At 37.8% G+C, this 27,500-nt stretch overlaps 3 protein-coding genes across 6 annotated transcripts in view; all 3 read right to left on the reverse strand.

Moving 5' to 3' along the window:
- Positions 1 to 27,500, reverse strand: part of LOC148734256 (uncharacterized) — a 75,174-nt gene that overhangs the window by 29,070 nt on the left and 18,604 nt on the right. The gene's annotated exons all lie outside the window — the stretch shown is intronic.
- LOC148734259 (uncharacterized) lies at positions 3,034 to 11,797 on the reverse strand. Of its 2 annotated transcripts, none has more exons than XM_088754606.1 (4): positions 11,728 to 11,797; positions 5,738 to 5,877; positions 5,121 to 5,513; positions 3,034 to 3,634 (listed from the first exon to the last, which is right to left on the reverse strand). In XM_088754606.1, exons 2-4 carry the CDS (start codon positions 5,837 to 5,839, stop codon positions 3,275 to 3,277), a joined length of 855 nt encoding a protein of 284 aa, XP_088610732.1. In that variant the 5' UTR covers positions 5,840 to 5,877; positions 11,728 to 11,797; the 3' UTR covers positions 3,034 to 3,274. The 2 variants fall into 2 exon arrangements, with proteins under 2 accessions (XP_088610732.1, XP_088610733.1); XM_088754607.1 differs by lacking the exon at positions 11,728 to 11,797 and adding an exon at positions 6,198 to 6,239.
- LOC148734260 (uncharacterized) lies at positions 14,887 to 17,877 on the reverse strand. Of its 3 annotated transcripts, XM_088754603.1 has the most exons (5): positions 17,863 to 17,877; positions 16,747 to 16,872; positions 16,311 to 16,450; positions 15,725 to 16,129; positions 14,887 to 15,472 (listed from the first exon to the last, which is right to left on the reverse strand). In XM_088754603.1, the coding sequence occupies exons 3-5, from the start codon at positions 16,410 to 16,412 to the stop codon at positions 15,113 to 15,115; spliced, it is 867 nt and encodes a 288-aa protein (XP_088610729.1). In that variant the 5' UTR covers positions 16,413 to 16,450; positions 16,747 to 16,872; positions 17,863 to 17,877; the 3' UTR covers positions 14,887 to 15,112. The 3 variants fall into 3 exon arrangements, with proteins under 3 accessions (XP_088610729.1, XP_088610730.1, XP_088610731.1); XM_088754604.1 differs by lacking the exon at positions 17,863 to 17,877 and having other exon boundaries at positions 16,747 to 16,885; XM_088754605.1 differs by lacking the exons at positions 16,747 to 16,872; positions 17,863 to 17,877 and adding an exon at positions 16,678 to 16,721.

Raw genomic sequence — 27,500 nt, forward strand, 5'->3', positions numbered from 1 at the left:
ATCTATCTTGAGACTTTGATAGTGTTTTTGTATATTTCATATTTGTTAGTTTGATGATAAACATACATTAACCACTTCTAAGCCAAGAAAAGCCTTTTAGGGCAAACACGGCCGCCCGAAATATTTGTTCACGTGACTTAAGTTTTGTCCCATGACGAAAGTGTATCTGTTTAATTATTTTTAGCTAAATTGGCTTGAAATCTGGAAATTTTAGACTATGGTGACTTATGAGCATAGAAAAGTAGCCAAATTGACTATGGTGTTTATTGCAAGGGATTCTGTAAATATTTTTAAGGTTTATGGAGAGACTTTTGCTAACTTTGATTTTAGCACTTCAGTCAAATAAAATCACCCGCTCTGACGAAGGGTTAACGCTTGAAACGTCAGCTTTTTTATTCGTTACGGTGGCCAATTTACAATTTCAACTGAGTTGATATACCAAAATCACTTTATGTCGCCATAAGTTGCCTTAAGTCGCCTTAAGTTGCCTTAAATCGCCTAAAGTCGCAATGTTTCTTCTGCCAATTTCGCCTTAAATCGCCTTAACTCGACCAAAGTCGCCCAAAGTTACGGCGACTTAAGGCCCCAGAGTAGGCCTAGAGGTTTTTAAGGCCTGGCCAACTACATGTACCATATTTCGCACTCTTTCAAACAGAGCGCATGTTGTTTTTCCGTCCGACAATATTTTGCAAACATGCAGTATTTCCTCGGGTTCGACCATCAAACAATCATCAAACAAGCCTAAGTGAGACAATAACGAAGACCTGGTTTTGCTGAAAATAACGGCCTCGTTAAGAGGAGTAGACAGAAATATTGGTATGTACTTCAGTTTCTGAAGGCATCGCGGAGACTTCTGCTCAACAGATTATAAGATAGATTCTTTTGAGCCGCAGATATTGCGGTTTTTATTTTACGATGCACTCTTTTCAAAGTCAAGTTTGCTTATCTAAATTAGGAGTACTGTCATTTAAATTGTTTCTCTCATTCTTAATCACCAAAACACATTTTTTTGTTGAGTTAAATGATCCAGATGGTTGGGACTCACTACGATTTTGCAGCTATTTTTCACTGCCAATTCATTCCATTTGAACCTCACGTGAATGACCTACACCCCATAATCTATGTCTCCTCCCTTTCATTGTATGCAGCCTCGCCCCAGCTCCACTCTGATCATTTGATTTGGCCTCGTCAACCTTCTACCCTACTAAGAGAGGTCATATGTTGTCAGAAAAGTGCCCCACACAGTGCTTTACTCTCCCCCCCGGAAATAATTAAGCAATAGATAACTTTTATCCGTATCTAAACACGAAGGAAGAGGGGGGGGTTACGAAGACTCGAGAAAGTGATGCAAACCCGAGACTTGACAATGTGTCCACCGGCTGTCTGGTCATCGATACTTTTACAGAGGATAGAGTAATCGTTTCGTTTAGGCAAGACGAAAACTATTCCATGATTAACTTGTGGCCTTCCAAATGTATGACTATTTCAAAATAATCCTGATTTTGCGATTCTTTGAAGGCGACGGAATGAGATTAATTGAAGTCTGAGCACGCTTCTCTTTCAGGTACAGGTTATTTACAAATTACAGAGTATCGAAGCAGAATTTGATATCCATGATCATTACGGCTTTAGAACAAATAAGGAGTGCGGCATAACATCATCTATAGGTAGCAACAATTCGACACGATCTGTCTGAAGGGTTCTGTCATGTCTACTTTGGATTCAAAGCTTAGCGTTCTTGATCTATACAGAACTGAAATCTCTTCATTGCAAGAAATCTGGGTCAAAATGCCGGACGCGCGTACGTATTGAGAAGTTAATGGCGGCGAAATCGTGTAAGGAAATGTATGGGATTTTCACAAAAATCCAAAATACCACAAATATGAGTAAGATTATTCTTTAGCTCCGACTCGAAACATGTTCAGTAGAGATTAAGCTGTACTTCTGACATAAAAATAATTCAAAAGCTGTTTGTCTACTTACTTCCAGCAAAGTCAGCAATGTTCGATATTCGAGGCTAGCCATTACCTCTAGTCTGTTTCAAATATAGCGTAATCCATTGCAAAGGATCGCCAATTTGAGGAGAAACCCTCCAGGGAGTCAACTAGCTCCGAGTCGCATTAAATAAAGGGAAGTTCGAAGTAAGTAAATCGTCCATAAAAAGAGACATTTCTTGACAATGGGATACTTCCAAAAGAGCTTGCAAATTGCTATTTTTGCTCTGTGGAGTCTGTGATCTGAGACCATCCTTGATGACGCACCAGAAGGGAAAGCGTTAAAAGAAAAACCCTCTGCGAAACCTTCAAACTGTCGCCATATTTGTTTTTATAATTCAGCAATGTTTGACGGGAAATAAACTCAATACAGACCCCTCATACTAAAGTAGAGCCTTGAATAAAAATTTTCTCGTGCGACAATTAAGAAGCAGATCAGAGAGATTTGTATTAGTACGTTCGTTGAACTGTGTTTTCAACTGGGAGAAAAAGCTCTTTTCAAGTACGATTTTCCTAGATCTTCCCATTATTTAATGAAAGGGGTTTAAGCTACAATTTCCAAAATGTCTGACATCTTAGACGATTACAAAAAAAGCCGGTTTGAGTGGACATTGAAGCTTAGTACAGAGTGTCCCTTGCATTACATCAGACGGCAAATTGCTATAAGTCGCTCTGCCTTAAAAATACCAAGAGATCAGTTCAAAGTTGTTTTCTTTTGCTTTTTTCTCCATAAAGAAGGTCCACAGAACTTAAATCGTTCAATATTTTATATGGAATTTGTCTTGACCGCCATCTTTGTTTTCATCCGACTGCAATCCGCTGACCAATGAATGCGGTCGCGAAATGTCCTCGATTTCTGGCGATGTCTTTGCATAAATCTCAGTCTTTCGGAAAGAATTTCGTAAGGAAAGCAGTTTGTAGACTTTCTTGTTTGTGTTTTCCTACACCAACATAACTGGTCAAATGTCAAGAACTCGAAATTTCGATAAGTAAATGGCAAGAGCCCAAATACGAAACACGCACCAAACACTCCTGGACATTTAGTGAAAACCTTCTTTTATTTGTGAGTTGTTATAACAGCATCCCTACTCTACATACCTCAGAGGTGCAACTTTAAAATGCCTGATTTAACAACTTTGCTTCAATTTATCCCGACTTTTTGAATCTAAGATTCCTTATCATGCTATTGTTCCTATTTTGCTGTCAGATATTCAGCAAAGAAAGCTCATTAGTTTAAATTTCCCAATTGCACAAAATGCAAGCACTGGTAGTATAAGAAATTATGCCTGTGGGGGTGGTACTTCTTCCACATTGATCCGGGACACTGAGTTCCAGCCTGTCATTGCGTCAGCAGATCCGAGTCCTTTACAGTTACCGACCCAGAATCCCACGCGCACAACACCTTTGTGGAGTTTCTCGCACACACCCTCGATATGACGGGGGCGGTGTAAATTCTTTTTACCGCCACTTCCATCTACCATGTAGACTACGCCATCAATTGCAGCAGGAGTCGAGCACTCTGCACCGTTGAAGGTGAAATACCATCTTCTGCAGCAAGCACGGCAGTTGTAGAGACGCAGGTTGCCATTCCAGAAAACGCGCAGAGCTGTTTTGGCCGACTTTTTGAAGAAAAGGCATTCCTGGAGAAGGAAACGTCTATTTTAAAGTAGCCGAACAATGTCATATAGCTGAATTTAGCCAAATTCAGTCTAACATTTTCTTTAATTTTAATGTATACCCGAGATGTCGTTAAATGGAATTTCAGTTACAAGCACCCTGTTCTTGATACAGTTCGATCCTACCAAAGTTGAAAACTTCCCTGTATGTGACATATGATAATGATATTAATATTGCTACTAATAATGATTATAATAATAATGATAATACTAATAATACTAATAATAGTAATTACAATAATATTTAAAGAGGGGACCCACCAGGTCAAGATCGATGGTTTTCAGTTGGACCCTCATTGAGTGACGCCCTTTATTTACAGCAGTTTTATTTGATGACTTAATTGGAGTTGGCGTTAATCAGAGAAAAAAACTAACTTTCTCATCGATTTGCGATCAAGTTATCGACTCTTGGGAAACCTAATAAAAAGTACAAGAAAGTAATCAGAGTCCGAAAGAACGACTTAATAAAATGAATATAACGATACCAAGACTTCAAGGAGAATTTATAAAGAAGACTGAAGAGGCAAAACCTATAATTTGATGCTTTAGAATTACTCAGTTTTGACGAGGAAAACGTGAACTTTATAGTCAGACTATTGGTCTGTCTCCACATAGCGAACTAACGGAGTCATTTAGCATACCAGCGTGGAACACAGTCTTGGTGTCATTTCGCATACCAGCGTTGAACACAGTCTTGGTGTCATTTAGCATACCAGCGTGGAACACAGTCTTGGTGTCATTTAGCATACCAGCGTGGAACACAGTATTGGTGTCACTTAGCATACCAGCGTGGAACACAGTCTTGGTGTCATTTAGCATACCAGCGTGGAACACAGTCTTGGTGTCCTTTAGCATACCAGCGTGGAACACTGTCTTGGTGTTTTTTTCAATTGAGGGTAGATACAGAATTTACTTTCAGTTTTCTTTTTTCCGTTCGGTTAACTTAACAATCAAACTCTACTGCTCTGTATCACGGACAATAAATGGAATGATCAAATTTTTGAATTCTTAACGCTATGTTGATGATAGCCTTTCTGCATTCTTCGCCTAAGTGAACTGCCCTGTTCATTCACTGCTACCAGTTTCGTGAAATGAAGAAAGTGGCTACTGTCGCTCCTTTAATGGCCGTTTTGAAGAGTTTGGTTAATCTCTTTACCGAGTAACAAAACTTAAAACTTAGCGAACAACCTTCAACTGTATGTTTGCTGCTTTATCAAATGGTTTACTCAGATCCAAATATGTCTTTAATTTTTTATCAATGAAAAATAGAAAGAGTTGTAATTTCCTCTCTTTCGCTACTGCTGTGAGTGTAAATCTAAAAGAAAATTAACTCGCCAATCCCTTTTGATATTGTGGCGGACTTCCTGATTAAAATGTGCTTAATACAACTGAGATGACGCGTGCGCTGCACGGTGAATTTAAATCTAAATGAAGGTTCTTACACCTGTACCTTAATCAAGCCAGTGTCCCTATTTTCGTTCAAATCTTTGAAAACACATTGTTTCCAGTTACTTCCCAGTGCTCCTGGAGGTCCCTGAAGGCCTGGGGCTCCTGGGTTTCCCTTATCACCCGTTTCACCCTTGGTTCCTCGTGGCCTCTGTCGGCCTGTGGACCCTTGAGATCCTAATTTCCCAGGAGGTCCTTGCGAACCAGGGAGGCCTTGACTTCCTGGTTTACCTGCGTCACCTTTGTCCCCTTGTGGTCCCGTAGATCCTCGAGGTCCGGGTGGTCCCGCTCTACCCGTGGGTCCTGCGGGTCCTGGGCTCCCGGGAATACCTGGGATACCTGGGATACCTTGTGGACCATAAGCACAGGGTCCATATGGTGGGCATGAATGAGCGCCCTAAGTATAAGAGCGCATTAGGAATTAACTTTAATGTTCTCAAATTTGTTTTCGTTTCACGCTGCAATTATTATTTCACACTTTTCTTTTAAAGCAGATCTCGTTTTTCTCCTTCCTTTACAGATTCTCTCTTATTTTCCCCCTTTTTTGGTAACAAAACTCGCTCAATTGTTAATTGCGATAATGAAAAATAATTGAGAGTACAGTTTTAAAAATGAGCTTACCATGTTACCATTTTGTTTTCCACCACTGCTGTTGTTTTTTGCCGCAAAACAGAGAGTAATCAGCGGTGACATCAGCCAAAATATCTTGATGTTGGGCGACATGTCTTCACGAGCTTGTTTTGTCCTTGGTTATCATTTAGCTGTAGAAAAAATGAAAGAGAAATAATCAAATCAAAGAGTGAACTTTGGATTGGTAGTATTTGTTTCATTTCACTTTGTCACTTGTGTTTCCATTTTGATAAAATTTTCCGGCTATGATTCGTTCAATTACGCAGTCAGAGGAGATTTCTCTTTTACGCGTAGTAAAACGATGATTAAAATGAAAAGAAAGCGTCGTCGAACAAATAAGCAACGTCTCAAACTTTCAGTCTAAAGTCGTTGACTGCTTTACCCTCAGCTGAAGAAAATAGTACAATGATTCCCTCATCAGATATTGAAATGCGGTAGAAATTTCTCTTACCTTGTTACTGTGGCTATGAACAGAGAGAAATGATCCGGCAGTTACAGTGAGACGGGTTTTTCATTTATCTCAGGGGCGGATCCAGGATTTCAAAAGGGGGGGTGGATGGCAGACCATATTTATTGAGGGGTGGTAGAGAAAATGCCCTGACTAAAAAAATAGGAAACAATTTTACTTGTACTTGTTTACGCCGGGTTTTTTAATTTCCAAATACAGTCCAGATGTTGTACAAAAGTGGCGGCAGACGACGAAACGTGGCGTAACAACAACCAGACATGAGCGAGAGCTAATTTTTCTTTCTTTATTTATTTTCTATTTCAAATAAAGTGACATTTCGAATTTTTTTTTACTGAAAAATGGGGGGGGGGGTGGATATCCACCCTATCCACCCCCCCTGTATCCGCCCCTGTATCTGGTCAGAGAGTTCTCGTGAAAACGCGTTTTGAACACGACAAACTATCATGTGGTTGAAGTAAAACAGTGCGTCTCCGTCTGTAGACCAATATTAACTCAACTAATGACGTGGCGTCTTGTATATTTGTTTGAGTGTAGTGACATGTAAAAACATTCTTGTGCCACTAATTACCAAGAGTTAATAAGGAAATAAACTACAAGCACGATTTGCACGTTTGGGGTTTGAAATGGCTTTCTTGAAGATAAACGGAATTAGATGTATATCAACTTTAAGATATTAAAACTGATAAAATCATTACATTTGCCTTTACGTTTCTGCCCTTTTGAACAAAACTAAACAAAAACATATTTGAGGTTTGCTTGATTTGCCGGAAGAAGGCGAAGGCAAAGTTTTTTCCTTTATGTCTTCTTTTATAGAACAATATGGATTCAATATCAAAAATGCAAATGTTCAAGGTTCGACAAACGATGTGGCAATATTTTCGGATCACAACACAACCAGGATTCTTTTTTTGCAACTCAGAGATCAAGCAGATTAATTTACTAAAACAACTTTCAATCAAAAAATGAATATTTTTTTGCGGATATAATACGGTAGTCGGAAATCAAAAGTGTGGCTAATTAAATATCGATTGTTTAATGCCACTCGCGAAAATACTTTTATGAGTAAAAAGGTGCAGGAATCGTACCCTATGTCTTCAGACCTGGCAATCTGGAGAAGCAATTGTCAAAAGCACCGCTCGCAGACGACGATTACCTTTTTTTCTTATTTGTCCTTCACTGCGACCAAAGAAATGATAAATAACACTGAACTATTTTTGTTAAAGACCAAACCACGTGGAAGCAATACAAGAAATATTAAATCGTCAAATCACATTGTTTGGTCAGTCGTGATCTGTCCAATGTGGTTAAACCTAGCATTTCCGCTTTGCTTTTCACTGCTTTTTGGAGCTACCGAAGCCCATGCACTAACTCAATAACAATGCGATAACTTTTTTGTCGATATAGGTAAACACACCTGAATCTTACCCCAGTGTTAACTTAAGGTTAGTGATTGGTATTAAAAACAGTTTAAAACCACTTAAATAATCCAAGTGAAACAAAATCATTAACTCAGTTTTTGACTCACGACTGAGGTTTTCCTAAAAAACTTTCTTCGTCCTTTTTTTTAATAGGGTAATCTCATTCCTAATGTCTTGAGAGTAACTGGGAATATAAAACATGGTGAAAATGTCTCGGCACAATTATTGATCAAACTGTCCATTTTTAAATAAAACATTTTTCACAATATTTAATGAGCCTAGGTTCTTGTTCCTACCAGCTCGTTTATCTCATTGTTGTTAATCTCTTTGGGTTGATCAAAACTGACACATCTCAGTGCCACAAAGGTTTATTATATTATAGTTCCCTCTGTAATTCATGATAGCTACTTCTTTCCTTTCAAATGCATATGCTCCACGATCCGAAACGTACTATCAAAGTTTTTGCATTGATGATGCACGAGGTAGAAAAGGATGAACTGGCGTTCGGAGATAAGTGCACCCTATTCGGAATTCGTGATTGTATTGAAGGAAAACGTTCATACAATAGTGAATTTATGCCCTGAATGTCTTTCAAGAACAACTTTGTAAAACAAGCCAAGATAAAAAACAAAATGACATGCGTAAAAATTGTAAGGCAGCTGCTTTAAATAAATAACCTCCCTCAGACCTGTGTAATTACATCCTGAGCTTTATGATTTTGAACTTTATGATCATTCAATATAATCATTCAATATAAGAATCACACCAACAAAGGACGAAAATGAAATATCGACCACGTAACTATACATTTTCAACCTAATTGACTTCCTTAAGTATCAAATTTTTCTTAATAAGATGAATTTGAAAAATCTAAAAGCGTGCATCAGGAATCGCAAAGGATTCAGACATTCAAATGTGATTAGAAAGTGTTGTGAGTGATTTCACCGCAAGTAACATAAAGTTACGGGTAAAATTCTATATGTAGCAAGTACAGTAACTTGATGTTAACTCACGACCTTGAAGCGGTCATGACTGAAAAGTTAAAATGCTAACAATGTTACTTTTCGTGACGTCAATCGTGTCGAGGTAAAACATTTGTTTGATGTTCTAGAAATCTTTGATTTCTTGACATCTGACCGGTTACATGAGTGTAGAAAAACATCGACGAGCGCGTCAGGCTGCTACAATCTACTTTTTTGGCAAACTATTTCCCACAATCCGAGATTTATGCAAGAGATTTTATTCAACACGATTCTTATCAGAAATTGTGCAACCAATCATGCATGTAAGTATCATTTCTGGTACAAGAAAACGTAATTGATATGATTTTAAATAACATTTTATTGTCATTCTCTCGTTTGGCGGTATTATGGAGTACGCAGCCAATCTACTTTTCCTGACTTTTGAAAATGATTTACATCATGGATAATTTTAGCGTTTGTGTTGCCTGAGAGAAAATTGTCGGAAGCTGAAGAGGAAATAATGAGATTCTAGAAACGGGAAAAAGTCGAGTACAGGGTCACTAACCCGATCCTCCATAAATCATAAATTAGTTGTCAGTGATAAATTCGTTTTCTTCTCACACCTTTCATTGTCTCGCTTCCTTATTCAGTTGTTTGAAGGCGTTCTCGTCAAAACAAGATCTCGAAAAAAATAATTAACTATGCAAAATCAAGGGAAATTACTCATCACGAAACAAAAAATACGAAACAAAGTTAACAAACGAGGTTTCCTCTTTAATTATTAGTTATCAGTTAAGTATTGGAATGTCTGAACGCTGTCGAAGCTAATTATCTAAGCAGATTAAAAAGTCACATGAATTCAAAGATTTTTAGACTGATGTTATCTTAAATACACATTCTATCATTCTGTCCTTTATGGAATTTTTTACCATTAAAATTCTTTAAAACATCTCTCCCGGTATAGCGCAATTATTTATTCTGACGTTAATTTCCTACACACGAGATTACTGTGTGATGGATGTCCTCCCCTGGGGTGGGAGGGTGGGATGTACAGACTCCCATTTAAACCAGCTTCAGGCTGAATTGGGCTGGCCTGTCTAAATATCGTAAATACAAATACAAATACTTCTGTCGAATAGCGAAGTTATTCCTGTTATTTGAGAAAAGGTCGCTATCAAGTGTTAATAAAATCCGCGAATAGACTTGAACGTCATGTTTGTTTTGCCAACACAGGTTACCGCAATGATCTACAGCTGGTACAAAATAAACATTCAACCATTTTTACTTGCTTTGAAATAGGGTCTCAGTCTGTCAAGATCAAGTTAAGCATAATGAGAGATAACTAAAAGCGTATTTGCAAATTGCCATGTTGTCATCTTTGACAATCACTTGCTAATTTTAGTTGCAGATAAACTAGTCGCTTTCTTCACATATCTCTTAAGCGTATTTATGGGCTGAAAAATTTTCGGAAAACGTTCAGAGCAATCTCTTTGAAGCCGTATACACAAAATTAATCGTATCTGGCATTTATTAATTGGAAATCACGTCTCAATTCTGGATAACGGGACAATATTTCTGCACCGTCTTACGGTCATGAAGTATGACACATTGTTTTTTCACTCAGATGATTGAATACTTCGCAATGAATAAATTGTATTGTGCGATCTAATAACTGAGATGTAGAATTCAAAGTGAAGTCATTTGGAACACTCCTTTATTGACGTTTTGTAGACGACATTTTACTGATCGATACAACACGATTCATTTCTAGAATTATCCAATCAAGCATGGCAAAAGCATACGTGTAATCATCACCTTGGGCATGTTCAAGAAAAAGATACGTTGATTAATGAATGAATAAGCTAGGAAAAAGAATAAGAACCAGCAAAGTCGGAAATTCAATGAATTCTTCAGAACTTCCATAATAAATATGATTGTAAGTAACTTTTCATTCGTATTCTCTTGTTTGGCGGAAGTGTTTCATGGAATACGCAGCTAATCTACTGTTCCTGGCTTTTAAAAATGAGTAAAATTGGATCATTTTAGCGTCTACGTTGCCCGAGGGCAAGATGTAAGAAGCTGAACAGGAAAAAACTGAGAAGCGTCGTCGTTTGTTGAATGTCATATCATTTGAATTTATCTGAAGTAAAACAGTTTCTCATTTATTTTCGCTGGCTACTTTTATTGTTGAAACACTTTCTCGTCTCTCTTCTACCTTACTGTATGTCTTAAGTCCAATTCGAATTATTCACCAGTGTAAGTGAATTTTGATTGAGATCTCTTATCAATTTTGTTTCTTTGTCGTTTCGAACGTAAAAACTAGGAAATGATAATACTAGAATAAAAGCTCTCATTTGTAGGGCAGACCCCACGTTTTAATTTGGATATATCGACAAAGTTGAAATGGTAAATTGGCCTCCGTAACGATTACAAAAGCTGACGTTTCTAGCGTTAGCCCTTCGTCGGAGCGAAGACCCCACGTTAGCTTTGCCAAGGCGAAAATAAACATTTCTCTCTAGTGCACTTGTTTCTCCTGACTTCAGTGGAAAAGCGAATTTATTCTTGTCATCTGTCAAGAGGTCACTACCCGCACGTGAATAAAATTCAGTAGATTTGAAAGTGACGTTCGTTTTATCAGCACATATAGTGTTCTTTTTTAAATATCACTACTCCAAAGCTCGTACAAAGGAGACATTCAACTGTCTTCATCACTCATGAAAGAAAGTTTCAGTTTATCAGGATAAACTTAAAAGAGATAACCGAATGAGTATTTTTCTATGCAAATTGTCCTGTTGGCATCGTTGACATCTTTTATCATATTGACCGGAATCGTTTCGCTTTAATGGGAACAGCTGACTTAAGTTTCTGATATTTATGAAAAACTCATAACGGAGCTGAGTTAGAAAAGTCTCCATCTGTCAAGTCTATCATAACATGATAACTGAGTCCAGCACCATAGGGCTGAAGTATCACTGACTCAAAGAAGTAAGCAGAAGGCATTGAAGACGCCAAGTGGTTGTGCAAACGGTTGCGATAACCTGGCTTGAGAATTAAGATCAACTGGAACATGTTAGAAACTGGGCAATATCATGACACTGAAATTATTGCGACAAGAAGAAAATTGATCACTACCTGTGAAATGTAGTTGACTGTTTCCATGATGTTGATGCCATTATGTTTAAAATACAGCGTTATTATCAATCCAGTCTCTCAGCTTGGCATTTCACATTTAGGTAGAACAGACCATGTACTCTTTATGATCACATGGTGAGGTGATCATATTTTACCAATTTGTCGCGGAAACAAAACTCTCTGATTCTGTTGAATCAAGAGAAAATAATATAATATGAAATATTTTCGAATGTTTTGACTCCATTTGAATAGTGAAATTATTCATGTTAACAGCGGTATCTGCTTTGCTCGTGTTGATGGAAGCGAACATCTATTTTAACATCATTTTCGCTTTACGAACACAAAGCGTTTCTCGTTGATGTAACTGGGCTTGATCGTGAAAAATAACACTTATCTAAATGAATGACAACCTGAACAAGTCCAGGATGTATAGAATTGACTAGAATTTAATATTCCAGGTGAATGATTATGGCATAAATCGATTTTAGGGGTTTCTGCGGTGATTAAAAAAGATTTTCTCAGTTGTTGTAAACCTTGGTGGCTCGAATTAATTTGAGCTGAGCCTTTCATTTTTTCACAAGCGACGAGCAGAGCGGATGTCAACTATTGAAACCTAAACCGGTTTAAGTGTATCACATAAGAGAACTTTAACGATATAGATCATAATAAAGTAAGGAAACATAAGATATACGATGAATCCTACTATTCTGAGAAAAAGATAAGTTTGAAAGGGAGAAAGCGTACTGCTCCTTTAGAGCGTCTCTATCTGTTTCCACGAAGCGACAGTAACACAGCCTTTTCACCGCTGGGTATTTTTTCGGTTAATGACATTTAAGGCCTGGCCAACCACGTGTAACACTGTGAATGAATTCAGACTATTCCAAAGAGATGTCAAGTTGATTCACTGTTCGGTACCTATATTCATTAGAAATGCAGTATTTGCTCGCGATCGAGCATCAACCAAAGCTACCGCTCAGTAGTCATAAAACCTGGTGAGTACTGTAAGATTAACGATAACCGGTTCAATCACAGCTTAAATTGATGAATCGCTATAAGAAATATACGTTACTTCAATTTTTCCTTCGATTTCTGAAGGCATCACAGATATTTCTGCTTTACAGGTTAGAATTCTAATTTTACCACAATTGGTAGTAATGTCGCAGTCTGATTGCTCGCGTCAACGTGTCACACAACGTGTCACACACTAGAAGAAACGTTTTATCTCTCTATATATCTTACGGCCTCATCGCCTGGGGCCAAGCTTCCAAATCTCATTTAGAAAAAATTCTTATACTCCAAAAGAGAGCCGTTCGCCTCATCAATTTTCTGACTCTCAGAACGCATGCGATTCCATATTTCGCCCAATCTAACATTCTATCATTCTTCATGTTTGATATAACCGCTAACTCTGCACGTCAAAATATCTGTAATCTATTTACTTCTACACAAGACATACATCAGTATAATACTCGCCTCATCAATTTTCTGACTCTCAGAACGCATGCGATTCCATATTTCGCCCAATCTAACATTCTATCATTCTTCATGTTTGATATAACCGCTAACTCTGCACGTCAAAATATCTGTAATCTATTTACTTCTACACAAGACATACATCAGTATAATACTCGCTCATCATCTTCTGGTAGCTACTATATTAATCATTCTGGGCTCAATCATCACGAAAAACTCTTTTTCCTTTGTTGGTGGTAAAATTTGGAACAGCGGTCCCGAAAGCTATCGAAAACTACCAAAGCACATGTTCAAAAGAAATTAAAATCCATGCATTACTATTTGAAACTCTAGAAACTCTAGAAACTCTGGACAGGTATGCTGACACTAGTACTCTTATTTCTGAAATAAAAAAAGGCATCTTAATTACAATCAAATCATAAATTATAATATTTTTCTTCACTTTTTATCACTTTTTTTTTCCTCTTTTGACAAATAATGTATCAAAATCGACTTTTTTTTAACGCCTTAATTAGTAATTCGTGTTTGTTTGTCCTTAACATCGCCCGCCTAGATTAGCTCGCTATTTGCAGGCGGTGTTCATTGTAAGTAATTGTTTTGGAAGTCCTAATTAATAAAACTTGGAAAAACTCGGGAAAAACTTTAACGTCGATATTGTGGTCAAAATTTGTTGCGTACTCACTCCGCAGCCTCTTGTGAGTCCACAACATGTCGACCACTGTGATGACGAATATCGTTGCCGATAAGAGTACAGACCACGCCAAACCACTGTCGATTTGTTCATTTTACCGACAAATTAACCAGAGTCTTAAGGTGTATCCTTTTCATTTCTTCCCCTTCTCTAGACAGAGATTTGAGAATAATTACTTGGGTTGTCGTAGACCCTTTTTGCTTCCCCCAAAGATGTCTCTCTTTGGAATAATTTCCACTGGGGCACGAGCATGTGTTAACGCAAGACATCTACTAGTCCGAATTTATAAAAGTACAAAATGCACCAAACTAGTGGGACAGTTCAAAGAATTTCATTGGGTGATGTCTTCTATTCATGACAGTTGTAACGGTTACGATTAAGCCCGAAAAGTATCACAGAACCATGCTTTTCCCAGATGCAATCAAAAGCTTGTGCGAACTGAACTGCGTTGTAATGTTTCTTGGCAATACTATGATATTGTCTCCATCAGGAGTCTGTTTCTCTAGTCATTTGCATAGTTAAGGAAAGATGATAGAGTTACCCCTTCGGTCAAATAAGAGGAATATTATCGGGAGATGAATATATGATTTGCAAACGAAGGAATCTTTCAAAATCATCCTGACTTTCTATTCTTTAAATGCGATAAAATGAGGCGACTTCTGAGAATTTGCTTTAAAGAAACAATTCGACATCCATAATTATAATAAGTATAGAACGATTAAGGACTACGGTTCCATGACGGAGAAGCAACAGTTCAACGTGCTTTTCCTGAAAGGATCAGCTGTGTGTACTTCGGATTCGAAGGTTATAGTTTTCTGTATATACAGGACCTAAATCTCTTCTTGGTATTTCGGAAAGAATTCCGTCAGGAAAGCAGTTTGAAGCAGGAATTGCTCATGGGTGTTTTGCTCTATCCTAATATAACTGATCTAATGGGAAAACCTCAAAAATTTTATCTTTTAAAATACGAGACTTTTACCAAACACTCCTGGACATTCAGTGAAAACCTTCCTTTTATTTGCGAGTTGCCATGAAAGCATCCCTATTCTACATACCTCACAGGTGAAACCTTAAAATGCCCGATTTCACAACTTGCTTCAATTTATCCTGACTGTTAAATCTAAGTTCCTTTGCTATTTTTCTTATTTTTCTGTTAGATATTGAGCAATGAGAGCGCGTTATTTTAAACTTCACATGATGCAACCATGGTGGGATAAGGCACTATGCCTGTGGGGGTGGTACTTCTTCCACGTAGATCCGGGACACTGAGTTCCAGCCTGTGTATGCGTCAGCAGATCCGTAACCATGACAGTTACCGACCCAGAATCCCACGCGCACAACACCTTTGCGGACTTTTTCACAGACTCCTTCGATTTGTCGCACGCGATGTAAATCCTTCTTGGCGCCATTTCCATGTACCATATACACAACACCTTCAATGGCAGCAGGAGTCGAGCACTCTGCACCGTTGAAGGTGAAATACCATCGCCTGCAGCAACCATGACAGTTGTAAATACGGAGAGGGCCACTCCAGAAGACGCGCAGAGCTGTTTTGGCCGACTTTTTGATGAAAAGGCATTCCTGGTGAAGGAAATATCCATATAAAAGAAGTATAATAGTGTAATATTTCTATTAACTTTACTGGATTTCAGTCCCTAACTTGTCGCAAAAATGTTGTAAATTTTTTTCTTTTCCCTTCATTTTGTTAAGGAGAGGGTCTCAACGGGGTGATGGCTTTTTTGGATAAAAATATGTTTCTGAAAAGATTAATCAGACAGATGAGTAATATGCACAGTTCTGTTCGTTTTTAAAAGCATTTTCTTTCATCTGTACCTTGATCATGCCAGTGTCCTTTCCATCGTTCAAATTTTTGAAAACGCATTGTATCCAGTTACTTCCCAGTGCTCCTGGAGGTCCCTTGTGGCCTGGGGCTCCTTGACTTCCCTTATCACCTGCGTCACCTTTGGTTCCTCGTGGACCCTGTCGGCCTGTGGACCCTTGAGGTCCCATTTTCCCAGGAGGTCCTTGAGAACCAGGGTGGCCTTGACTTCCTGGTTTACCGGCTTCTCCTTTGTCCCCTTGAGGTCCCGTAGATCCTCGAGGTCCGGGCGGTCCCGCTATGCCAAAAGGTCCCGCTGGTCCCGGACTCCCGGGAATACCTGGGATACCTGGGATACCTTGTGCGCCGAAGGGAGCGCCATAGGCACAGGCTCCATATGGAGGATATGCATGAGTACCCTTTGTCGCAAGAGCGCACAAATTATTAATTTTGTGTTTCTTTTAATTTTTTTTTGTAATCACGTTGCTTTAACAAGTTTTAGAGATTCTCCTCCATTTTGTCTTCTTCTTCTCGGGACGATAACTGCTCAATTTTTAATTACGAAAATGGAAAAGCAATTGAGAATAAAAATGGGCTTACCATGTTACCATTTTGTTTTCCACCACTGCTGTTGTTTCTCACCGCAAAACAGAGAGTAATTAACTGTAAAATCAGCCAAAATATCTTGATGTTGGGGGACATGTTCTCACGAGCTCGTTTTGTCGCTGGTTATCCTTCAGCTTTAAGGAAAATGAAAGCGAACGATGAAGAAATCAAATAGTGAATTAAGATTTGCCACTAGTGTTTTCAATTTGATAAAATTTGCTATGAAATTCGTTCAATTACGCATTTAAAGAAGATTTCTCTTTTACGCGAAGACAAAACGATGATTAAAATGAAAAGAAAGCTTCGTTGAACAAATGTGCAACGTCTGAAAATTTTAGTCTAAAGTCGTTAACTGCCTTACCCTCAGTTGAAGAAAATAGTACAATAATTCGCTCATTAGATAACGAAACGCAGTAGAAAGTTTTCTTACCTTGTTACCGTGGCTATCAACAGAGAGGAATGATATGGCGGATACAGCGGAACGGGTTTTTCATTCCTCTGGTCGGAGAGTTTTCGTAAAAACGCGTTTTGAAAACGACAAGCTACTTGTCATATGCTTGAAATAAAACAGTGCGTCATATTGTTAGATTAACATTAATTCAAACAATGACGTGGTTTCTTGCATATTTGTTTAAGTGTAGTAACAAGTAAAAATATTCTTGTACCACTGATTCACTAACACTTATAAGTAAATAAACTACAAGCACGATTTGCACGTTTGGGGTTTGAAATGGCTTTCTTGAAGATAAACCGAATTAGATGTAAATAAACCTTTGGATATTAAAACTGATAAAATCTGTGCCTTATTACATTTCTGCCCTTTCGAACAAAGCTAGACTGACAAAAACATATTCGAGTTGTGTACGATTTGTTGGAAGAAGCCGAACATAGAGTTTCTTTTTTCGCGTATCTGTCTTCTTTGATAGAACAAGATTGATACCAATATCAAAAATGCAAATGTTCAAGGCTCGACGAGTGATGAGGCTACATTTTCAGATCATAGCACAACCAGGATCTTCTTTTGCAACTCAGAGATCAAGCAGATTAATTTGCTAAAAAATCTTTCAATCAAAAATAATTCATTTTGCACATAAAATGGGGTAGTCAGAAATCAAACGTGTAGCTAATTTGAATATCGATTGATTTACTCCCCCTCGCGGGGAGTAAATTCTTTGATGAGTGAAAAAGCAGTTCCCAGCGGGAATCGCACCCTATAACTACAGACCTCGCAGTTTAGATCAGCAAAGTGAAAAGCATCGCTCGTAGACGACGATTACTTTTTCTTTTGTCCCACGCTCGTGACGAAAGAAATAAATAAGGCTGAACTTTCTTTACCAAAGACCAAGCTCAAAATTAAAAATCTTTCGTATTCTTTTGTAATATCATCTTATCAGGCTTGTAAATAGGATTTGATGTTCATGAGAAGAGTCAGTTGCAGAACGAAAAACGATGAACCTTAAGCTCTAACATGTAAAAGACGATACCATAATGAGCTTAGGGGATCTAATCTCTTGCAAACTTGGATTACTAACTTTAATTGACTTACTGTATTGATTTATCTTCGTCCATAATTATTAAGTTATTTGAAAGCCAAGCCTATTGGAGGAGGCTGAGAAAGAAAGGAAGAAAACGAGCGTGAAATTCACAATAGTAGAAGGAGGAAAAGGATTGAAAATTTCAATAACTTACCAGATCACTCTTAAATCGCAGTTATTCAAGTTTTGTTTGGTTGGCACAAAGCACGAACAAGGTTCTCATTCTTATTGTTTAAAGAACTCGTTAGAACAAGATTGCGAAACCACGTGGAAGCAGTACAAGAAAGAATTATTCATCAAATCATAATGTTTGGTCAGTCATGATCTGTCCAGTGAGGTTAAACCTACCATTTCCGTTTTGTTTTTCACTTTTTTTTTTTTACTTTTTTGAGAATACAGTGCTGCCGAAGCCCACTAATATTACTAATTCAATCATGAACAATGTGATAACTTTTTCGCCGAGATTGGTAGGGTTAATAATTAGTATTAAGAACTGATTAAAACCACAAAATAATCCACGTGAAACAAGATCATGAAACTTGTTTTGAACTCACGACTGAGGTCTTCCTAAGACTCCTTTGCGCCAGTCAAAGCTTCACTTTTTGAACGGCAAAAACGATCTTGTAAAATTGTTTTGCATGTAGCTCCACTGCATTGAATACAAAAAGGATAATTTAAATTACTAGCATTCAGAAAAAAAATTGGTTTCGAGAGAAAACATCTGTATCAAGGTGGAAAAGGAAAAGATCCAATTTTTCAACTTATGACTTATGATATACATGATTTGGGAAGTCAGTCAGTCCATTTTTTTCTGTTAACTAATGTTTGAAGAGTTTCCTTGAAATATCTATTTCAAACCTCGAGAAAATTTCTTTGTCCTTTTTTTTTAATACGGGGAATCTCATTCTTAATGTCTTTATGTAATTCCAAAATCTCAGAAAACTATTTTTTAACATTGAAGTTCAAGTCAAGATACCAGTGTAAGACCTTGTTTTTGTTTTTATAATAGGGAAAAGCTAAAATGTAGTTCTGTTTAAAAAATAAGTGGGCCTTGTGCGTAACTCAAAGATTACAACTAAGAAGATGCATTTTTGTAAAATGCGTCACTACCAGATTCTAATGAAGGTATCTGGAAAATGGCTTTCCTGACCTATATTGCAGTCCGAATTTGTTATCTATAACTCAGTAGATGAATAACAAAGTTGTTGATCCGCGAAGAATTTTTAGCACTGTCAGCTAATAAACTTGTCCTGACTTACAAAACTTATTCACCTTGAAGTTCTTCAATGTCTCCCTTACTCGACAGCGAATGGCATGAAGCTATAAAGGAACGAAAAAGGAAAAATAAAATCAACATTCTGTTAAAAAAAGGACAGATTGAGAAACTGAAACCTCATGGCCGAATTTTCTGGAATTTGTACTTTTTCAATTGTAGCTCGTTTTCTTTTTCAGACTGTGCTCTGTCTTCCTTCCTTATTTGTTTTAACAAGTTCTCGTCAGAGCAAGATCACAAAGATTGCATTGTATAACGACGCCATGAGAACTCATGTTCCATAAACAATGCTGTTCTCTCTTAAATTCTCTCTCATTCTCAGAGAAAAGGTTCTCGAGTAGCAAATTATTCGAGTTGAACTTCTTTTCTTCAAGGGGGCGGGAGAAAAATCATTTTTGTTTTCGATGTGCTTCAATCAGTTAAGAAAGATTACTTCTTCAGAAGATATCATTTCATATCGTAGTCACCGCGACATTTAAAGCTACCTCTAAGATAATCAGGGGAAGTAGTTGGAGCGCCTTTTTCCTCCACTGGTTTTAAAACACATCACTTCGCTAAAAATAATCTTGGTTTCCAGAAAATGAATTTTTGCTAAGTTTCGAGAGAACTATTTCGATTTTTAGCGAGGCTATCCTAAACATAGTTCCTAAATTCTTTTCGGCGGAATTTGACAAGTCCCTTTTAAAATCATCTCATTCTGCGGGATGACCCCATATCAGAAGGAAGGACGTATTCTTCTCCCAGAGAGGAATTGAACAAGAATTCCAAAAAAATAACATATCTCAAACTGGGAGTAAATTGCTGCTTCATAAGATATTATTTTTCAAATAATATTCAGCTCCTTACGTTTCGCGAGCGATAATTTCGGCCGAAAAACTTGTTCTGACATAAAAACAATTGGAGTTTGTCTGCGTCGCTTCTAACGGTGAATAAATTGGAGGAAGATACTTCTCCTTCATGAATTTAGTTCATTTTCTTTACATTCTGCAGCCATTTGTTTTCTTTGTCATCTCAGTGAAGCCTTCAAGGATGTAAACATCAAACCAACTCCGGTCCATGAGCTTACTTAGACCCGCTCATTAATTTGTATAGGCCCAGAGCTTATGATTTTACCCTATTTTTTAGGTGATTCATCTGAAACTGAAAAAAAAAAAAAAAAAAAGCGCCGATTTTATTGTTTGGTTACTTAGAGTTTCCATTCAAATCTTTTTGAAATAATCTATTTCCTTTTAATTTTTCCCGAAAAATATTCTGCTAACACCGGTACCATTTCGTGTACTTCGTTTGAGTCATCGATGGATTGTGCGATTTTGCACTCATTTCGAGTCCACTTTATCACTGGACATCATATCTATCCATTCGGCAGGCGCGTAGCGTGGTCATTTTTTCAAGTACGCACAAGCACAGATGATCTAGAAACCTAAGTAAACTGAGCGAAAAATACTGCGTTCTTTATTTCTTGTTTGAAATAGTTGTGTGAATACAAGCAAAGAACAAAGCGTCTTGTCCTTATTTGGAGCAAACTTGGCGCCAACACAACATTGTTTTCAAATTTTTCTGGTCACTTCAAGTACGCACGTGCGTATATGCGTAGAGGACGCTACGCGCCTGCATTGTTATTTTGTGTACATTTTCAAAATAATTCTGCTCGTATAACTCTGTTTGTCTGTCATTAATTTTTTTTTTTGGGTCAGCAAAATGTCTATCAAAACTTTTGAATTAATTGAAGGCATTAAATCAATGTACGCCACCTACATGTTTGACAAAGAGATTGTGCATTGTTCGTTTTCTGCCATGAAAAATTAAGTTAAACGGTAAGATCTGACTAAAAATGATTCGTAACATGTTTAAAAGTGTAGTTTTCAATAGGAAAGGCCGGCACAAATTCGTTAATCTGTAGACTGATAAAAGACTTGTTTCCTGCAGATGAATTGAAAAGACGAAATAATTCCTGTTCATAAACTATCGAACGTCACTAAATTCAATATGTCGTCGTTCGCTCTCTAATGGAATGAAATACGCTGAAAAACTCAAGGTGTTCTTTCTACTTGATATCGTACAAGGTACAGATAGACAAAAAAATTCGTATTATTACTTTTACGAATTTTAGTTTTACGAAATACTTTAGAAGATTTTGTATTAATCCTGAGAAATACATGCGCCCAGGTTGCGGACTGGACCAGGGAGGAGTCAACAGTAAAGGGTTCAGTTGTTTTTAAGCATGCGTCGATATGAAGTCATTTTTGACAAATTCATCTGTTTTTGTTGCACTTTTCGTTTTCAACAAACAGATACACCTATTTAAAACCGATAAAAGTTTAAACTGACGAAAACTTGAACATAATTAAACCATTCAAGCAAAATGAACGAAAATTCTCTTACCTGTAGGTTATGCTCGGCCTGATTCCATTCTTTAAAATGAACCGACAAATTATCAAAGTTTGGGTGATGTGTCGACCTCCACCGTATACTGTTGGAACATGCCCGCCAAACCACAGTCAAGAATATTTCATGCAAGAGCGAAGTCATGTCTGTTATTTCGCCATCAATATAGCGGCCAAGGGCACTGCAGCGTTACAATTTACTCACAGGTGAATTTAGAGCTACTGGGAATATAAAACCTGGTGAAAATGTTTCGGCACAATTATTGATCAAAGTGCCCATTTTCAAAGAAAACATTTTTTCACAATATTTCATAAGAATTCGTCATTCGCTCTGACGAAGGGCTAACGCTCGAAACGTCAGCTTTTTAACTCTTTACGGTGGCCAATTCACAATTTCAACTTAGTTGATATTAACAAATTACCCCCATAAATCATGATTACCTATCACTGTGCATTGTTTTCCTTCCCTATTCAGTTATTTTAAGGCGTTCTCGTCAAAACAAGTTCTCGTAACAATTAATTAACCGTGCAGATTTAACCTCTTCATTAAAACAAAACAAAACAAAGTTCACTGACAAGGTTTTCTCTCTAATTCTTGTTTAGCAATGAGACGCATAATTAAGAACCTGAATAAACAATCCATCGTTCCGTACTTTGTTGAATTTCTTAACATCAAAATTTGTTTTCTGTCTAGTTTGCTGTCTTCATTGTTTAAATACCTTCAGGTCTGGCCTGCTTCCCCGCATCATGTCTTGAGTTCAGGAACTTAAAAATATTCCTTAGTTTTATTGAATTACAATTGGGGTCTTAATCACCTTGTTTTTGTTCGTTTTCTACTGAAAAATTTAAATAACAGTAGAACCAGGGAAAACAAAAGTCTGTCTCATTATAGCGTATTTGTTTATCCTGAATTCAATCGCCGAACAGCAAACTGATTATTCCCGTCATCTGTGACAGAAGGGCACCGCTCAGTACGTGTTAATAAAAATCGTTATATATTTGAAAGTCACGTTCGTCAGCCGGTTTATCACCGCATAGTTCACTCTACTACTCTAAAGCAAGTTGCAAAAAGAAAACATTCAATTGTTCTCATTTGCTATGTAATAAGGTTTCAGTTTGTAATGATCAAGTTGAGTAAAAAAAGATAAACAAAATGAGATTTTACAGTGCAAATTGTCATGATGGCGTCGTTCACAGTTTCGTTTATTTGACCATTGTCGTTTTGCTCTAACGAAAACACTTAAATTTAGTTTCTGCAAATTAAGAAACACGCTCACAAACAAGGCAGAAAAGTCTCCGTATATGAAATATACCGGAAGAATAAGAAATGAACAGAAGGTCAAGGGGACGCAATCATCTATACTAATATGATACTAATATGATGTTTATTCAAACCTTTTGCAGAGAGCTGAATTACAGGTTTGTTACAATGAGATGTTGTTAAGGTTGAGAACAGACGTCGGCATTTTCTCAGGCGCCTCTGACAGCCGCTTCAGTCCATTTCAATCTCACCTTCCCACCCATCCCACCCCAGGGGAGGACATCCATCTCACAGTAATCTCGTGCCGGTGGGAAATTAACTTCTCCTACCCCAACCCTGCAGGAGACGGGACCTCCATTTATTCGTCCTTTTCCGAGAAAACTAGAATATCCAACCATTTCTTGATGTTATAGAAAGGCAACAAATTCTTCTCAATTATTTTAAGACCTCGAACCCTCGACCTCCCGCACAACAGTCCAGCGCACTATCCATTGGGCTAACTATGACTCCATTTTGTTCTGCTAACGGCTTTTAAAAGGCCACGCAAACGTGATGTACCTAAATTTGATCCGCTTTTCCTTTTTCAACGTTCTGAATATCACCTGAAACCCAAATAACCTGGCTTAAGAATTAAGGTCAACTGGACTATGTTACAACTGGAGAAGGTTCGTGACACTGAAATTCTTGCGACAAGCAGAAAATTGATCTCTACCTGTAAAATGTAGTTGACTAATTCCATGATGTTGGCCAAAACACAGCCTTTTGATTAATCCAGTCCCTCAGCTTGGCGCTTCACATTCTGGTACAACAAGCATGTACACGTAATGATCACGGAAAAAAAACTCTCCCTTGATTGAATGATGATCAAGAGAAAGTAATGTTCTACTATTTTCCCTTGATTGAAGTCGAGTGTTTTTTATTCCATTTGAAAAGCGAAATTATTCATGTTAACAAATTATCTTTACCTTGCTCTTGTTGATGGAATAGAACTTCATTTTCGCCTTATAAACACAAAGCGTCCTTCGTTACGTAAAGACTTGAACATGGAAAATAACATTTAACGTTGATAAAGTAAAACCGCCTCCCGGTTAGCTCAATTGGTTAGAGCGCCGAATTGTGTTGTGCGGGAGGTCGAGGGTTCGAGCCCCGGCCGGACCAATACTCATGGTCTCAAAATAAGTGAGGAGAATTTGCTACCCTACTTTATAATCAAGAAATGGATAGATAATCTAGTCTTCTCAGATAAGGACGAATAAACCGTAGGCCCCGTCTCCTGGCAGGATTAGGGGTAGGAGACGTTAATTTCCCACGCACGAAATCACTCTGTGATGGATATCCTCCCCTGGGTGGGATGGGTGGGTGTTGGCCCTTTTGGGGAGTGGTCAATTAACCTATGTATGTATGTAACGTTGAAGTAGATTTCGGAGTCCAGGGTCAAGGAAGTGTAGAAATATTGCAATATAAATAAATTTTCTTTTGGCAACGCTGAAACATTCAGTAAATAGAAACAATTTATTTTGGTGTTCACATACAAGCAAAAATGATACACCGATGACATGAATACGAACCTATAGGATGTCTATTTATCAAACCTAAGCGAGTAATAGTAGCATAAATTGATTTGAAGGGTTTTTTTTGTGGTGACTAAAAAGATGTTCTCAGTCGATGTAAACCATCGTTTCCCGAATTAATTTAAGTTGAGCCGTTCATTTTTTAATGAATAACAAGCACCATGATGTCTACCATCGAAAGCTAAACCGGTTGAAGTGCGTCACAAAGGAGAACTTTGGAGGAACATCCTAATAAAATCAAGATATCTAGTGTCTCCTGCTATTCTAAGAAAACACTTGGACACGGTCTTGAGAAACAAATAATTTCGAATGGAAGAAAGTTTCCTGCTTCTCAAAAGCGCCGTTGTCTGTTTCCACAGAGCGAAGTAACATAGCCTTGTAACCAATGGCTAGTTTAGCGGTTAAGGACATTTTAAGGCCTGGCCAACCACGTGTAGCACTGTGAATGAATTCGGACCCCTTCAAACAGATCTCGTGCTGATTCACTGTCCGACAATAATATTCATTAGCAATGCAGTGTTTGCTCGCATCAATCAAAGGTATTTAAACCTGGTAAGACCACATCGATTGCGCCTGTCGGTGCAATCACTGCATAAACTGCGGATTCGCTATGAAAAATGTTACTTTCCATCTGTCCCACGATTTCTAAAGGCATACGGAGATTTCTGCTTAACAGGTTGTTTTCCTTTTCTTGGTAATCCCCATCTCCACTATGAGAGGTCATATGTGGTAAGACCAGGCCAGTTCCCCATTTTTGACTATGCCTCACACCTACCACCCCTTCTAAAGACTTTCTTTTGAATTGTGTGCCCCTTCCCTGAATGTTTCTTATCCTCGGTTGAATTATTTACCCTATTATTACCATCAGATGCAGCTTGGAAATCCTTATTTACCGACAAAACTAACCAGAGTCTTGAAGTATATCCATGCTAATTTCTTTCCTCTTCTCTAGATAGAGATATAAGGGTTGGTGTGGACCCTTTTCGCTTCCTCTAAAGACGACTTTCTTCGGAATAACATTCCACTGAGGTACGAGTATGTTAGGGCAGGACACTTAAAAGAATCAATACGAATACAAATATCAAAATGCGCCAAACTAGTGGGAAAGTTCAAAGTATTTCATTGGGCAATGCCTTCTATTTTTGACAGCTGTGGCGGTTATGATTAAGCCCGATAAGTATCACGTGACCATGCTTTTTCCAAATGCAATAAAAAACTCGTGCGAACTGAACTGCGTGGTAATGTTTCTTGGCGATACTATGATAATGTCTCGACCAGGTGTTTGTTTCTCGAGCCTTTCGCATATTTAAGGAAAGATGATAAAGCTATCCTTTTGGTCAAAAAAAGAGGACTAATATCGGGAGATGAGCATATGATTTCCAAACGAATGAATCGTTCAAAATCATCCTGATTTTTCTTTTCTTTACTGGTGATAACATGAGAGTAAGTGACTTTGGATAATTTTCTTTAAAGGAATAACTTGACATCCACAATTATGACAAGTATAGAACGTGTGAGGTCTACGGTTCTATGTCAGAGAAGCAACAATTCAACGTGCTCTCTCTGAAAGGGTCAGTCGTGTGTACTTTGGCTTCGAAGCTTTTCGGTATACACAGGACCTAAATCTCTTCTCAATGTTTCAGAAAGAATTCCGTCAGGCAAGCAATTTGTGACTGGACTCGCTCGTTGGTGTTTTGTTCTACTCTGATATAACTGATCTGTTAAAAAAAACACTCCAAGACTTTGTCTTTTGAATTGCAGAACACACTAGCCAAACACTCCTGGATATTACTGAAGTGAAAACCTTCTTTTTATTTGCGTGTTGTCATGACGGTATCCCTACTCTACATACCCCAGAGGTGCAACCGTAAAATGCTTGATCTCAAAACTTTGCTTCAATTCATCCCGAGTGTTAAATCTAAGTTCCTTATCGTGCTATTGTAAGTTGCAGCCTGTGTACGCCAAAGGGGTCCACAAGGTGGATATGGTTGGGTGCCCTGTGTCAAGAAAAAATACACAACCGATAACACTTGTTTCATACGCTGTCAGAAATATGACTCCTTTTCTTGTGCATATTCATTATAACAAATTCATCTTTCTAATTAAGAATAATTTGTTCGCTCATGTAATCATCGTTCTGTATCAATCTTTCAGTGAATTTCTCCTTTTCTGTTCTATTTTGGAATGACACTGACTGAGACGAAATGATGAAAATAACAATGTCTGGATATATTTGAAAAAAAATAAATTTACCATCTTACCATTGCATTTGCCACCGCTACTGTTGTTTTTTGCTGCATGGCAAAAGGCAATCAGTGGTAAAACCTGCCAAAATATCTTAGTGTTGGGCGACATGTTTACACCAGCTTGTATGTATGTTCATCCTTCAGCTGTAAATGACGTGAAATTAAAACAAAGCACATTAATTGCAGAAGGGCTACAAGAGTTAGTATTTTCGGTTTGTTCCTGGTCTCTTAAGTGGCACAAAGACAGTGACAAAAACACAACCGTTCTCTCGTTTTGGTAATTTAAAAAGGATCATAGGAGTTGTAAGCAATTGAAAGCGATTCTCTGAATAATTCCGAGAGATATTTGATTTTTAAACTTAGCACTGCACTGACTGATAAGAGAGGAAAGGTGAAAAGGAAAATTGTTTGTTCATTCATACCAAGTTAACAAGAAAAGCTCAATTATTCGCTGTTTAGGAAACGCTTTGTAAAGAGAGCTCTTACCTTGTTCTCGCGGCTATAAATAGAGGTAAAACTATGAAAAAAGAATCAACAATATCACCTGAAATTGTGCGCTGAATTAGAGAAATAGAGAACTCTCCCCGTTCCTTAAAAAATAAAATATCAGCGGAGAGAGCTCTTACCCTTTTAAAGGGGCTTGTAGCAGACGAAAATATATTACACCTATTCTTAGCCGTGGGTTTTATCAAGCCATCAAGTTGACGGTCGTAAAAACATGTCTACAACCTGACTTAATGTCGAATGCATAGAATAAGACATCAAATCTGATTGGTTAGATCAATATCCGATTCCACCTAGCAGACAACACCTTAAATTTCGAGTTTGAATGCATTATCGTGTGACAATAGGCCTCGAAGAAAACGTTTGCCATGCGCTGGAATTTAAGCTGATTTTTGGAGGAAATCAGATTG

This window comes from Stylophora pistillata, chromosome 3 (assembly GCF_964205215.1).
Source record: "Stylophora pistillata chromosome 3, jaStyPist1.2, whole genome shotgun sequence".
Classification (NCBI taxonomy): domain Eukaryota; kingdom Metazoa; phylum Cnidaria; class Anthozoa; order Scleractinia; family Pocilloporidae; genus Stylophora; species Stylophora pistillata.